This window comes from Staurois parvus, unplaced genomic scaffold, assembly GCF_062004578.1.
Source record: "Staurois parvus isolate SC_StPar_1 unplaced genomic scaffold, SC_StPar_1.0 ptg000234l, whole genome shotgun sequence".
In the NCBI taxonomy this organism is placed as follows: domain Eukaryota; kingdom Metazoa; phylum Chordata; class Amphibia; order Anura; family Ranidae; genus Staurois; species Staurois parvus.
The window spans coordinates 6,912,586-6,928,395 of NW_028318030.1; the positions used below are offsets into that span (position 1 = coordinate 6,912,586).

The window sequence follows — 15,810 nt, forward strand, 5'->3', positions numbered from 1 at the left end:
TACCATACAGTCAAAGCGCGGTTTTTGTTTGTTTTTTTTTTTCTTTCCTTTATTGCAGAATGCACTTTGGATCTCTAGAGGGAACTCTTTATGGATTCTTAAGCGTGCCAAATTACACCTAACCCTGCCTATTTACTATTCAGTAGAGTTTATTTTAAAAGGTATACTTAATGATGGTAACCCACAATGTGAGAAAATGTATGGGATTGCAGGGTTAAGTTATTAAATGTTTTATTGTTATACAGGTGTCATAATAAAACCGGTCATATATCTGTGAAGATGAGCGCAAATGAAAAGACCAGCGTCAACCAGCCAAGTGATAAGAAAGAAATGCATGTTTTGGAGGGCGTTATGGGAAATCGATCAGAAGATCGTAACTTAAACAGTTCAGAAAATAACAATAGATCTGAATCTTCGTCAGACAATAGCACGATGTGTTTAGACAATAAAAACAACTCTACAACAAAGTCCCCTACCAGTTCCCCCCCGACAAGCAACCCTACATCTCCAGATTCTGGAGATTTAGAAAATGACCCAGTAGACGCTGCAGCAGAAAGTCCTCTATCAGAACAAGGCGGAGGAGTCCCGGGAGCAGGTCTACAATATAATGAGCTTGATAATAGCCTGTTCTCGAAATGCATGGAAAGTAAACCAGAGATGTCTGAAGGGAGTAAGAAGAGGGCCGACCATGACACTAGTCCTCAACCAGAGCATGACAAGGAAAAAAACAAGGAAGTTTTAAAGTCGGAGCCAAAGCATCCTTTTGTTAAAAGACACAGTAGTGGAGAACAGGTGCCGTGTAAAAAGGACTCTGCTGATATGTCTGAAGGTGGTGCAACAGGAGGCACAGGCTTCAATGAATGTAAAGCAAAAAATAATAGTGCAAACCAGAGAATTTCCAAAGTGTCTGGTCATCTTTTTCCTGAGAGCAAGGAAGAACAAGCAAGGTAGTATATTTCCTATTTATTTTTACAGGATTGACCGCATGATAATGAAAGTGATTCTATTAAAGTTTAGTCATTATACAAATATAATAAAAAAATTTTGGCCAGCTTTTGTTTATTGCTAATTGCCTGGATGTCTTTCTAATCCAGTCTAATTGTCATTGAATTCTCACTTGCGTAAAGTCTCATCGCCAGCTGAAATCCAAAAAAAGGATAGAGATGGAGTGTCTAGAACCCTGTCTAGTTTTTGTCTATTATTTTCCACTTCTACTGACCCCATTGTTGCCAGTACAGTCAAGGAAATCCCCAAAAGGGACACAAGGGTTATTTTTTAGAACAAAGGGAGACTACCTATCTGCTTTTTGCTGTAAACATTACCTTTTCATTTGTTTCTGGTAAGGGGAGTCCCCCTAACAAGGCATCAGACAAAAATAGAAACCTGACAGCGGTTTTTATTTATTTTATTTTTTTTTTACTTTATTCAAAGGCTTGCTTCAGTATGACAGTAAGTTTGAAAACCTAAATGATTAGAAAGGATTATACAGTCACATCTTAATTCTACCATTATGGTCATTACCAGCATTACATATCCTCTGGGCATCAAAGAAACAGATCAACGAGCTATATAAAAGGAGGTGAAATAAGTGTAGAAAAATGAGGTAAATAGAATTATGGTATTAGAAACCATCTAACATCAGTTGTGCAGCTATTTTCAAACAGGCTCTTCTGCTTCTACCCAAAAGGTTGGAGACTAGCATTCAAAAGTGGGCCGAGTGGCAAAAATACAGCTTAAGACGTACCTGAGTCGCTCACTCTAACAATACTGATGCACACCATGTTTTCTGAAACCTACAGGTGGGGGTAAGGTAGCAATCCAGAGAAGGGATAGGTGGGGGAAAACGAGAACGGGGGAAAAAAAAAACAAACCTGACAGCAGTTCTTTTTTCACTCTGTCCAAAACTAAAAAAAGGTATACTTTAAAGCGGAGTTCCACTCACTCTGTAAAAAAATAAGTCGGCAGCTACAAAAACTGTAGCTGCTGTCTTTTAAAAAACGGCCACTTACCTGTTCCACGATCCCGCGTTGCGCCTGCCACAGCCTGTTTCACCGGCCGCCCTGTATTCCAGGCGCTGGCATCTTCAGTGTGGGCACCCGGCTGTGACAGCTTGTGGCTTCACACACATATGTCCATTGCGCATGCGGGAGTAGCGCTGCACTTCCTGAATGATCCCGTTGTCTTCTGTGTCCCACAAGACTTCGGGGAGGGTAGGAGGACAACTTCCGTTTCCGATCGCCTAGGCGATCGAAGTGGGAGCGGGTACCTGTCAAATTCGGGTACCCGTTCACCCCCCGCTCCCCAAAGGAGCCAATCCTTAATGGGGAGCAAGGGACCAATCTTTAAAGCGGAACTTCCCCTTTTGAGTGGAACTCTGCTTTAAGTATTTACAATTCCAGCCTCTTGTTGTTTTCAGATCTTTTATAGTGAGCTGCAGATGTGTGTTTCAAAATGTTGTATTCCGTACTTATTGGGTCCGACTACACTTTGGATGGTGCATGCAATTACATTTTGTGTCAAAGCTTGTTTCTACTGAAAACACAGAAGAAACTTGGTGTTGACAGGCTCAGTATTCGAAACAGAAGGCTTTAGATTGTACTTTATGCATTGCCTGGCGTTCTCTTTAAACTATGTTCTAGGGAAATATGCCGCTGTTACTGTACAAGGATCCTTGCATATGAATAGTTTCCTTCTTTGGGAAGAGCAGCAACACCAAGTCCATGGCTTCTGTAAAGAACAACTCTGAAGTTGGTAAAAACCTAAATTGCATGTCCTGAGGAGACTGGCTTTCTTTATGGTTTTATTGCAAAACAGTGGAACACGCTGGTACAGCGGAAGAGTAAACCATTTGCATGTCGAACCAAACTCTGTAGAGACCTAATATCCTATATTGGCACATAACCAGAGACACATATTCTACATGGTAAAGCTTTTGGCTATGTTAGGACAAATTGGCTTCAAATTTGAGTGTGTATGGACTTAAATATCTGAGCCCTATTTGGGCATACAGGAATTCCTGCTATACCTGCATCTGGTAGAGGGTGTTCTCATTACCTAGTCGAGCTATCCATATCCACAAGTGTATATGTAGAAAGTGGACATAATTGCCTGAACGATATATGGAAGCGTAGATTGTTTACTGTGTGGCTGTCAACATGCACAGGCTCACCAAATGATTTTTACTAAAAAGTAAACCTGCGTCCAGACTATGCAAATTAAAGTAGTTTACATTTTCTGAGCAACGGGTAAAAAACTCTTCAAAACAATACATCTTCCACCTTTTATAACTGAAATCTTAGCTCTCCTATTGTTGTATATGGTAGCAGAATACTGGCAGTCTGCCATCCTTCCAATACAAACACACAGCAGGTGCTTGTAAGGGGTAAGAAACCCTTCTTCGGTCTTTGGTCCTTTTCAGATGGGTCGATCAGGTTTCAGTGTTTCAGCCCTCATTAGAAGGTCCATTCATTCCTATGGATAGGCAGGTATAAACTGACTTTTATGTCCATTTACACCCACCTACCAATCAGGCATGATGAGGAAGGACTCCGCCCTCTTCCATTTTAGATGAAGTTGATCGGTGGTAGCAGGGGCGGACTGACAACTCATGGGGCCCCATGATCCACTAGTGTCCTCACCCACACTCAAACCACACCCCAAAAAGCCTATGAAAGGTACCAGGGGCATCTCATGGGGCCCCCTACTGACCCTGGGCTCTTGGGCAGTGCCCAAATGCTCAATTCGCCCCTGGGTGGTAGCCAAGTATAAATGGACAGCAAAGTCTGGTCGCCTATAGAGCAGAATGTGAGTGGACACGAATGTGTCAACCGGCCTGTGCTGATTACAACAGAGTCCACCCCATGTAAAAGTGGCCTTTTGTTGTGATCTTTGAGGATGGATTACTTTGCAGTACATGTAGCTTCAGAGGTCTGTGATTGCTTGTCTACTGTTTGCCAGGAATATGTAAAATTCTTGATAAGAAATTGTGTGAATGGGCACAGGTGCACTTTAAGCATAAAATCATATGTGATGCAAAATGCAAGTTGTCTTTAGGTGTCTTAGAGCTAAAGGAACTCCGTTACCATAGGTGGCTGACCAAAAAAAAAAAAAAATCCTGTTTTAAAATGTGCAAATTAAATTGCTCAGGGAGAAGTCTTTGCAAGCTTGATCTATGGCCTGTGGGTAGAATTTTTGTGTCAAAATGAAGCGAGGTACAGATGTAGTTTGTTTTAGGTAATGAAGGTAGCAGCTTGGCATCTTGTAGTATCTATTAGGTAGGACATTTACTTTTAAAGAAGTTTTAGAAAGAAAGAGAATCTTCTGTCTTAACAAAAAAAAAATGAGGGCCCCTGAGAGTTTTTTTCTGCTTGGAGCTCTAAAACGCCCAACAAGCCAAATCCAATTTATTTCAATGGCCCCTGTTCATATATGAGCATTTTTGTCACCTGAAGCAAATGCCTGTCGCTCGCAAACGTTCTTGAGCTTCTTTTTGGACTCATAGACTTCAATAGAAATGCCTAAAAATGTGTGGCATTTTACAAGCGTTTTTGTTGCACGTTTTCTGCTCAAGCAGCAGCTCTCCTCCCCCTCTCCTCTCTCTAGTCCTTTCTATTGGATAAACAAAAATGCTTGAAGCTGTAAAATACTTGTAATACACTTCTGAAATGCTTGTAATACACTTCTAATAGTGGTGCACCGAAATGAAAATTCTGGTGCCGAAATTGATACCGAAAATTCAGATTGCATGTGGCCGAAAACTGAACCGAAACTGAAATGTCTTCGTATGTGGGGGTGGGGAGGCTCCATTTTTTTTTTTTTTTTTTTTTTTTTTTTTTTTTTCCTTCTTGCTATTCTTGATTTTCTTGCTATCACATAGGGGACTTGTAGTCCCCTATGTGATAGCATATGAGTGACAGGCCCTCTTTGTAGGGGGGAGGGGGTGGGGAGAGGAGCAGTGTATACAGAGAGGCTCTCACTGGCTGTCACTATATGTCAGTGCTGATTTTTAAATGCAATTACCGGCTTTTTTTTTTTCTTTCTTCACTATAGCTCCGAGAATGACCTGTCACTTTCCCCGAGAGAAGGAAACTTTTTGTTTCTTTTAGCTGGGGGGAAAGTGACAGCTGATTTTCTGAGCTATAGTGAAGAAAAAAAAAAGCAAGCCAGTAATTACACTTAAACCGGCACTGACATATAGTGACAGCCAGTCACTGTATACACTGCTCCTCTCCTGCCTTTCTCATCAGCATCACACATTCTCCTGTATCGGCTAAATGTTTCCTATTGGCAGAATGCTATTTTCCGACGATATGTTTCGGTGCATCCCTAACTTCTAAAAATGCTCAAACTCTCAAATAAAAACGTCAGTAAAGCGGAGGTAATTTACTGGTCCAAGGATTACCGTCCTAGCCTGGGTCAGTTCTTCACTAGTCTTTGGATCCCTGCTGCCGACATGTTTACTAAGGGAAGCTGGCTGTGATGCCTTGGTGGAGGGGAGAACTTCTGCTTTGCTAAAACTAGGTTACAAAAAAGGACAATGCCTCCAAAAGTAGGAAAGGAGGAGGAAAAGGTTTTAAAGCAGAACTTCCCTTTTAGGGTGAAGTTCTGCTTTAAATTTGGCCTGATTCACATTCTGTGTTGCAGTAACACGCCGTACAATGCACTTTGCTGTGCCTCTGATTTTAAATGGCACCCCGGTGCACATCAAGGCACCACAAAGTATCTGAGTTTAAAGGCACTAAAACACGCAGATTCTAATCCTATATGCGTTGGGGTGCGCTGAGCAAGGGTATGTATGTATATATTAAAAAAAATGGTTGTGAGGAGTTGGAATTGCTTTAAAAAAGAATGGACAGTCTTCTGGCAATGCACGTTTTAAGATGCGTGCAGTACTGCACCATGGCATTGTGAATCCAGCATTAATCACATACTAACTGCTTATAACTTAGAAGAATCCCAAGTAGGGAACTCATTAGCTCCTAGTTCTGCTCCCCCCCCCCCCCTTCCGCACACGCTAGAGATGCATGGAAGCCAAGGAATTCCTTTACAGTAAGATAAAGGCCCAGCCTCTAGTGTAATCTCAGTAACAGCTGGTTTAGGAAACACTAGGTGAATAAAACTGGGATATCAATTTCAGAGATGTCAGAGTGGCCAACACATTGAAGACCCAGAGTCCTTCAACCTGCCAGTATCCACCCAGAACAGAAATGTCTAGTTGTGTAATGCATAGATTTAAAGTGTTGCTAAACCCACAACCGTAAATTCAGTCTGTATTTGCAGTAAAGCATGCTTGTTATACTCACTGTGGAACCTAAGGGGTTAATCCTCCACATTGTGTTAAAAGGATGTTTGATCTGGTTGTCTGTCATCCTCCCCTTTTTCTACTGTCTCCAATCAATCTGCTGATGGTACAGAGCTCTAGGAGTCACTCTGCATATGCTCAGTTTGGTGTGTATTGCCAAAGAGTTTTTGTTTTCTTTGGGAGGGTGCATGTGATCAGCACAGGGCCAATCAGCACTGTCCAGACAGAGGTCAGGGGTTATGCAGCTTCATAGGACAGTCGGAGCAGAATGAAAACTCCTCCTACAAGATTACCCATTGCTCTGCTGGACACTGATAGAAGTCACAAGACTGCTATTTACTGCTGATGAGAAAAAGTATTCAGCAGTTTATTTTTACTTGAGTAATTGTGTTTTCATGTTGTGCACACTGTGGGAGACCAGATATGCAGGGTCCTGGGTTTAGTAACACTTTAACTGTTGGTTGAGCTGACGCATGTGAAATCCCTAAGAGTGATTCCATATGCTGGTTTACAGTTAAAAACTAAAATAATTGCCACATATGTCAACATTTAGAACAGTCACCTGTCTGGAACACTTGTTTGATTTTTTTTTTTTTTTTTCTTTAAGATTCTTCATAGTGATCTACGGGGAGTCATGTTATGGACATTAGGTTTGCTCCAGTAGTTTTGACTAGAGTGTGATGTAAAATATTCTAGATTTCCTACTGTCAGGATGTAGGATGACGATCATCATTCATGCAGAAATCCTGTTTGCTTGAAGTTGATGAAACTAATTTTGTTTGGTGCTGGAGAGTTGAATCACTCACAGACTTCTGTTTGCACTTGTTTCTTGGATGCAGTTTCTGTTTTTTGTCCTCCCCACCTAGGACTTTTGTATTCTTGATGAAATCTTCATCATAATAAATTTATGAAATCTCTGGCAGGACAAGGTAGGAAATGAGCTGCTTAATGCACCAAAACACAACAAATAAAGGTATGTGCCCTATTTCTTAAAGCATAGCCTCACAATGCACAGTAGTGTTGGCATATTCACATAGATTACTAAGTAAGCTAAAGCTGTACTGACTTCACTAATCCAGTCGTGCTCTTGTTGGTTATTTTGGATTTTTTTTTTGTTAATTTTCTTGCACACGGTTGGATATCTTTTGCAAAGTTAATTTTATCTGCACCAATTTTCACTAAGCTAAGTGAAAATTTACATTGCCAAGCGAACAAGCTCTATTCCTAGTAACTTAACCCTTTCATGCTAATGGCCACTTACAGGCCTTTTTTTCCCCTTGTCTCCACCGTTTACCCACCTCCGAGCACCTTCAGGTGGTTTCATCCCCTACCCACCTCCCAATACCGTTCCTTTTAGAGAATACAGAGCCACGAACCAATTTGTGGTGCTAAATAATTGGTATGGAATTTGTTAATGAGAACAAGAAAAGCAGAAAAATAGATGCCCGCAGCATTAGACCCCCCCCCTCCTCCCTCACCAGCAAAAATAGATTCCTCCAGCAACAAAATAACACGCTAGCAACAATAGACTCTCAGCAGCTACAACAGATCTCCCAGCAGCCAGCATCAGTAGATTCTCCAGCAGCAATAGACCCCTCTTTCAACAGTAGGCCCCTTCCAGCAACAACTGACCTCCATCAACAATAGATCCCCCACCAGCAACAAACTTCCCCAGCAACAATAGACAACCAAACTAATAGATCTCCTTCAGTGACAATAGATCCCCCAGCAGCCAGTGACAACAGATTCTCCAGCACACTTTAGCACCCCTTGCTATTACATATTTTCAGTGCTGGAGGTGCCGGAACTGCATTCCCCTTGTTCCCGTTTGAAAAAAAGCCCTGGTCACTTATTATTCTCTCTTCTGCCAAATTGCAGAAAAGATCATGGCAGATCTAAATGGCAGCACACCTAAAATGGTTTTAAACCCAAAAGCAAAAATATATAATTTTTTGCCGTTTACCAAGCCTTAGATGTGTGGTGGCTGCATTGGTTTCATTTTTTAACCATACAAGAGAAAGCTCTTTTCCATTCTCTGTGCTTTTTTGAGTGTTATAGTCACATATAACCCTTATGAGATGCTAGTACATCTGCAGCTGTCCCCATTAAACTAAACAAGGGGATGCAAGATACGCTATAAAACAAAAGTGAAGCACATCACTAGCGATCACCAGGTCATTTATTTTGACCTGGTGATCCAGCCAGTAACAGATCTCCTGTCCAAGGCCCCATTCACACAATGGCTTTTTGATTTGTAGGCAGAATCGCGGCAATCTGCACACAAAGTGTGTCGCCCAATAAGAAGGTCAGGAACTGTTTTTGGGTGAAATGCTTAGTCGTGATTGCAGTGCGATATATATATTTTTTTTTTTATTGCAACAATAGCAGTAGAACCGCACAGCGTTTTTATGTGCCATTATTTTTATTATTATATAGGATTTATATAGCGCCAACAGTTTGCTCAGCGCTTTACAGTATGGTGGGAGACAGTACACGAGACAGTACAGTAACAATACAGTTCAATACAAGAGGGGTTCGAGGGCCCTGCTCCTTGGAGCTTACAATCTAGGAGGGAGGGGATAGTGGCACAGGAGGAAATAGCTGTGGGGGATGGAGTGGTTGGAAGAGTAGAGGAGTTCAATATTAGCTGAGGGCGGGGTAGGCTTCCCTGAAGAGAGGTTTTCCGAGTGCGCCTAAAGGTGAGCAGAGTAGGTGATAGTCTGATGGATGGGGGAAGTCCTGGAGACGAGCATGGGAGGAGGAGACAAGGGAGCTAGAGAGTAGGCGGTCTTGTGAGCAGCGGAGAGTACGGTTTGGGTGATCGTTGGAGACAAGATTGGTGATGTAATTTGGGGCAGTATTATGAACGGCTTTATACGTCAGTTTTAGCGTTTTGAATTTTATCCGTTGGGCAATTGGAAGCCAGTGGAGGGATTGGCAGAGAGGGGTGGCAGATACAGAACGGTTAGTAAGGTGGATGAGTCTGGCCGCAGCATTCATGATAGACTGAAGTGGAGATAGCCTACGATGAGGTAGGCCAATAAGGAGGGAGTTACAGTAGTAAAATGAATGGCACCTGAACACGCTTTTTTGGGATCTGTTGTTTTAGCAAAGCATTTTGAAATCGCAGGCAGAAATGCCATAGTGTGCATAGGGCCTTAGGGTGTCTCCACTCTGGATGGAGGAGCAACAGAGACATCATTGGACAGCACCTACAACAGAAAGTAAGTTTATTTCCAAAGCAACAAGATTCTCATGTGGATGACAATCTTCCAATAGGTAAACCCACTCTGGTGACTAAGGTCACTTCTGTTTCCATGACAATGCAATAGTTTTGAATTTCCCACTACTTTTGGGTGGAAAAAGTCTAAAAATAACGCATTATGCCACATCTACTGAACGCTAAGATGCAATCTGTACTATTTTTTGTTTTTTTGGGTTTACACGTTGGAAGGGCTCTCTGGTAACTTCATAGATATTACATAACTATAACCACTTTTTTCAGTCTGTGGCACCTTTGAACTTCAGCAAATATAAATGAATAGACCATTCTTTTGCAGTTATTGATTTCTCTGTTCATAGCAGAGATTCACTGCAGTGACTTTGTATGCATTATGTCCTCGCCAGATGAGGAGGTACATTGCACCCTGTGGATTTACGTTCTTTGCCATCCTGGGAATTAAACGTGGAATTTGGAAGAAGTGGTTTGAAACCCAGAGAGTTGAATGTACCTTCAATGATGTGTAAGTTACTGCTCCAATGGTTGTTTTTAGCTCATTTTTTAGACTAATTATTTTCCAATAAAGGAATTAGAATACTAACACCTTTATGGGAGGCCTCCTGTTTTGTGTTTTGTGGATAAAAAAAGAAAAAAAAACCTACAAAAGAACATGGCTGCATCAAGTAAACCTGGTAGAGTCCAAAGGCTGTCTGACCCGGGGAACTAAATTTGCATAGGTGAGTATCTGCAATAAAGTTTAATGCATTCATGTATGATATACTAAGGGTCAGGAAGCCAGTACTCACAGCTTACTTCCTCCCACGTTATTGTGGTTACTAGCCACATTCAAAGGGCATGGCTGCCATGGAAGATGTTCGTAAACACAGCATAAAGTATCTTGCTTATCCGTTCTAGTTTCATACTAGTATAATTAATGAATAGGTGACTTGTTTTGAATCTATTCAGGGTCTCCTTAAAAATGGAAAGAAGCATGTTGACTTCAGAATCACGTGTCAGTTGCCATTATCTTACCCCAGAATGAAAGATTGTAGCCCTAAATATTACAGCTCCTCTAATGCAGGGGTAGGTAACCTTAAAAGAGTAGGGTTTTTTTTTACTATTTATACTTCACTAGGTGGATGGATGCAGTTTTGGTCCGATGCTGCATCTGTCCCCCACGGACTGTAAGGGTGAGAACTCAGCAATTACCTGACCGCTGATTGCCGAGTTCTCACAGCCGCTCTGAGCAGAGAGTGGGACTGTCAGTCACCGCCGTCTGCTCTGCCCCCCTGGAGCACTGAGCTGTGGAGGGGGAGGGAGCTGCTGGCTCCGGCTCTCAGCGCTTCGCTGAAATGCTGAGCCAGGTGCCGCTCCAGTCTCTGGGGAGGATCCCGACTTTGAAGTCAGGATCTTTCCCTAGCCTTTACCGGCTTTGGCTGTACTTCTCCTTTTTAAAGAGGTAGAAATCTACCTGAACAACATGGAATTAGTAAAAGATCACAGGCACTTTGCACAGACTTCTATTATATCCGTTCTATATTGAATTCAGGAGTTTTGGTGCGCTTTCAGAAAGCACAGCAACACCTGCCGGAAGACTGCTTTACACCCTCATTGTGGGTAAACCGCAGCACATCAGTGTGAAAGCAGCCCCATAGTATTATGCCCAGTGTGTTGCTTCACACTGACCTGAAGATCTCTTCTTTGCTACTGCTGGCACCACTCTGAAGCCTGCTAGCTGGGATAAAAGGGGGAGTTCAGTTGGCATCGCTCTGCATGGGACAGGAGCTCAGAGGAGGCATCGGCTTATGGGGTTCTTGCTCCCTACTACAACTCCAACTTTACAAGTAGTCCCTCTGCGTTGCACTCTAGGATGGCAGGTCAGCAAGCCCAGACCGAAATCTAATAGATTGTGATTTACAGGTTGCTGACTGTCAAGGTCCTACCTTTTCCCTGAGGTTATGTTACTCCATGTGCTGGCGTCCATCTTGGATTCTGCTGTGCATGGTGGGAATCCTTTTATGCCTTCAGGTCTCTGAGGTCCATCCCCCAGAGGGGTGTGGCTGATGACATATAAGCCTGTGGCCCACACATGCTCTTTGCACTTGTGTCTTGTGTCTTTGTGTTGCTATTACTCTGTTCTGACTCTCCTGGTATCTGATTCGGCTTGTGACTCGACTATTCTTTGTATTCTCCTTTGATCTGACCCTCTGTTGCTGAACCCGGCTCGTGACCTGTGATTCTCGTCTGCTGTCCTGTACTGTTTTGTCCTGTTGTTGTTGACCCGGCCTGTCTGACTACTCTTTTGTCTCTTCCACCAGCTACACGCCATTGGCGGCGGCCATTACCGCAGCTGAGGTGTCTCGGGGGCCGCGACCTGGTTCCTGGCTGCATCAAGTCCATCCCCACCATCAGGGGCCCTGGTGAAGGGCAGCCTGGAACTTAGACTCCGCGCCCTGAGGGACTTCGGTCTGTGGGTGGTGGTTGTCGCCAGCCAGTGCGTTACATTGTTAGGCCTGCCTGTGCGTTCCTTGGCCCCTGCCCTGACACTGACCCCCGCTCTAAGGCTAAGTGAACAAGCTACGTACTCCCATCCACACTCGCCCAAATTAAAGAATAGCTAAAGGCAAAACCCTCTCTATTTGTCCTGTTTAACATGATCATTGCAAGTGACAGTAAAGGAAACCCCACATTTTGGGTTATCCCCAGAAAAGTAATAGAGGAGACATTTTCAAATGGGGTCACTAGTTCTGGAGACCTGAGGGTCCCCAAAGAATTCCCTTAATTTGCAGACATTTTCTCACTTCCTTTTTTGGCTATGGGACAGGAAGTGAATAGAAATCTCCCCAGTGGGACACAAATAAAATAAATTGGCGGGGATTATAACACTTCTTTACTCCATCCAAAATTGAAAAAAGGTTTTTTTTGCATATAGTTTTACTTTAACTAGAAAAGATGCCAAGTCAAGATCCCAAGTTATAGAAGACAAAAAATATTGTCAATAATACTTTAGTGGCTGACTAAAAATACCTAAATCTGATGTTTAGATATGGATATTTTTGTTTAGTTATATTGGTCCAGCTTGGACTAATGTGACTGCATGTTTCATACCTGGCCAATGTCTGTTGAAGCTGAAAATTGCTGCAATAGACATTGATCACCACTAGCTCCTGGGTCCAGTGCACAGCTTCTGCCCTGCTTCTTAGTGAACACAGGAGGATGTTTGCTTGGCACAGGCACCATTCAGAGAACACTTTGCATTTCCACAATGAATGTAATGCATTCTCTAATTGGACAAGATGAAGATCGTGACGTCACCTGCCTTTCCACTATGTCCAATCAGAGAATGCTTTGCATTCCTTTGAGAAAATGCAAAGTGTTCTCTGAATGGGGCCCAGACTAAGTGAGTGGCCTCCTGTGTTCACTAAGCAGGAGGACATGGGACTCGGAGGCTAGCATCAATCACTTTAGCAGTGGTCCCTACTACAGTGACTTCCAGCTTCAACTGGTATTGGCTAGGTGAGGAACATGCATACTTTGGTCCAAACTGGATTAAAAAATACCCCTACCTGAGCTTAAGCTTTATAAAACAAGCATTGGGGGTCTAAAGCTCCTTCTTCAGGTATTATGAGAACTAATATAAGATTTTTTTTTTTTTTCACCATTTGTTCTTTTATAATAACCTGGAAAGGAACTTTAGATTCCAAACACTTGTATTTTAAAATATGTTTTAGTAGCTGGCTAAGAATGATCTGGTTAACCTTTTTTTGTGCCTTTTCTGCCTCTGCAATTTATTTCAGCTAAGCTGGCCCATCATCCACCTAACCCAAACCTACTGCTTTTAAAAAGGCATGTCATGGTATATACACAATAGACATGGTTGATTTGATGTAGCTGCATGTAGACTGGTGGTGGTGTTTCCTGAAGATAGAATTTTCCTGGCTCTGAGCCCTTACAGATGTCTCTGTGAAACCATGTTAATTTAAATCAGACTTGGCAGCATCTGATATAAAATTGTGAAGGTGGTTCAGAGGGCCTTTGAGACCTTGCCCTGCCAAAAATAAGCCAGCATATGGCATGAAATCAACAGCACAGGTCAAATACTTTCAGAGGTAGGCTGTAAGTTTCTTTTTCTGCATTGACCTTGCCTGCCTGTGCATGCCGTCATTGTATGATCACTTTTGTAGCCTCTAGTTTAATGTGGAAGATTGAATGAAGCCAGAATATCATGTAGTGTATGAGTACCATCACATGGGATTACTTTACTGGTTTTCACTAATACTTATGTACAAATGAGTGGCACTTTTATTTTTTATATCTAAATTAGACAGCTTATATACAGTCAGTGTCGCAAAAACTGCGCAAAACACAGTGAAGTACGCAGTTCAACCATTTTGTAGGCACCTCCATCTTGGTACGGAGTATATATTGTCTCTCATTTCTCATTTTTCTTCCCCCTCCCTTCCAGAGAGGCACAGTGACAGATGTGTGTGTGTTAAAAGTGTCACTGGCAGGTAGAGCAGCAGGGGGCCCAGAGCTACAAAGCCCCCCCCCCCCCAGAGAGACAGAGCCTAGCTGCCCAAGAACAGGTGTAATTTCTCACTTTGTAACCGAGATAAGGCAGCTTTTCCCAGGAATTGAAAGAGATTGTAACCTCATAAAACCTAGCGGCGTAGGTGACAGAATTAAATGAACACTCCTCAAGTCAGTTTGTCCCCTATGTTTCATATCATGGATTATGAAGATGTTGGTTCTAATTCAGAGTCCGCCCGACGATCCCTCCCTAAACAGAGTATTGGTCAGTTACTCAGAGCCACCCCCCCTGCTGGGGGACTTTAAAACACAGGCTAGCAGGCCTAAAAAGTTAAGTTGAAGGACTTCTCCCATTTTTTCCATCGTAACAGTGGGAGATCAAAGCACCATTCTGCTCTGCAACGTTTATCTGCTTACATCAAAGGCTTAAATGGCAAGTAACTTAACCCTTTAACTTCCTTCCTATTATCTCTCTGCTGTGCTATGGTTCTTTGTGTGTGTGTGTGTGTGTGTGTGTATATATATCCATCTATCTATATATATCTTAGTTACATTTTTTTCTGTAAATATTTTATTGCACCTGTTTGGTTCTTTTAGTAATAAATCTTTCCTTCTGAAAGGTGTTAAACTGTTTCTAAACCGCTTAATTGCAATTTACGAATTCCTGCCTCTATAGAGATGCTACTGTGTTTGTTTAATCCTATGCCCAATCGGCCTGCGGTGACTGTATTGGATAGACGACTTTTCAACCATTACAGTGTATATTTGATAAGAGAGTTTCCCCCTTCCCTGTACAAAAAGGGGTGGTGGTAGTGAAGGGTTAGTTGCGTAATTAACCCGACCCAGTAACAATCGCTCAGGCTGACGGCACATCAATCGGCTGACCATTAGCTGGAAAATCATTGTGTAGGGTGCAGCTGGGTGTGGCATTGTTACGCACGTCACATTGCGGTTTTAGATTGGCCGGTCCTTCTGTCACGAGTTTGGTGAGAAGGTCTGGGGTCTGATGCCGCGATCGTGACAGTCAGGTCCATAAATATTGGGACATCGACACAATTCCAACATTTTTGGCTCTATACACCACCACAATGGATTTGAAATGAAATGAACAAGATGTGCTTTAACTGCAGACTGTCAGCTTTAATTTGAGGGTATTTACATCCAAATCAGGTGAACGGTGTAGGAATTACAACAGTTTGCATATGTGCCTCCCACTTGTTAAGGGACAAAAAGTAATGGGACAATTGGCTTCTCAGCTGTTCCATTGCCAGGTGTGTGTTATTCACTCATTATCCCAATTACAATGAGCAGATAAAAGGTCCAGAGTTAATTTCAAGTGTGCTATTTGCATTTGGAATCTGTTGCTGTCAACTCTCAAGATGAGATCCAAAGAGCTGTCACTATCAGTGAAGCAAGCCATCATTAGGCTGAAAAAACAAAACAAACCCAACAGAGAGATAGCAAAAACCTTAGGCGTGGCCAAAACAACTGTTTGGAACATTCTTAAAAAGAAGGAACGCACCGGTGAGCTCAGCAACACCAAAAGACCCGGTAGACCACGGAAAACAACTGTGGTGGATGACCGAAGAATTCTTTCCCTGGTGAAGAAAACACCCTTCCCAACAGTTGGCCGGATCAAGAACACTCTCCAGGAGGTAGGTTTATGTGTGTCAAAGTCAACAATCAAGAGAAGACTTCACTAGAGCGAATACAGAGAGTTCACCACAAGATGTAAACCATTGGTGAGCCTCAAAAACAG

General features: G+C 42.6%; 1 protein-coding gene across 4 annotated transcripts in view; it reads left to right on the plus strand.

The window, feature by feature from the left end:
- Positions 1 to 15,810, plus strand: part of PARG (poly(ADP-ribose) glycohydrolase) — a 246,362-nt gene that overhangs the window by 46,512 nt on the left and 184,040 nt on the right. For 2 of the 4 annotated variants that reach the window (XM_089680048.1, XM_089680049.1), the window contains exon 3: positions 246 to 947. The exons of 1 other annotated variant lie outside the window; for it this stretch is intronic. In XM_089680048.1, the coding sequence (XP_089536174.1) occupies positions 246 to 947 (702 nt within the window). Of the gene's footprint in view, positions 1 to 245; positions 948 to 9,928; positions 10,045 to 15,810 lie in introns of all 4 variants that reach the window. One more of the 4 variants, XM_089680051.1, reaches the window with a different exon arrangement.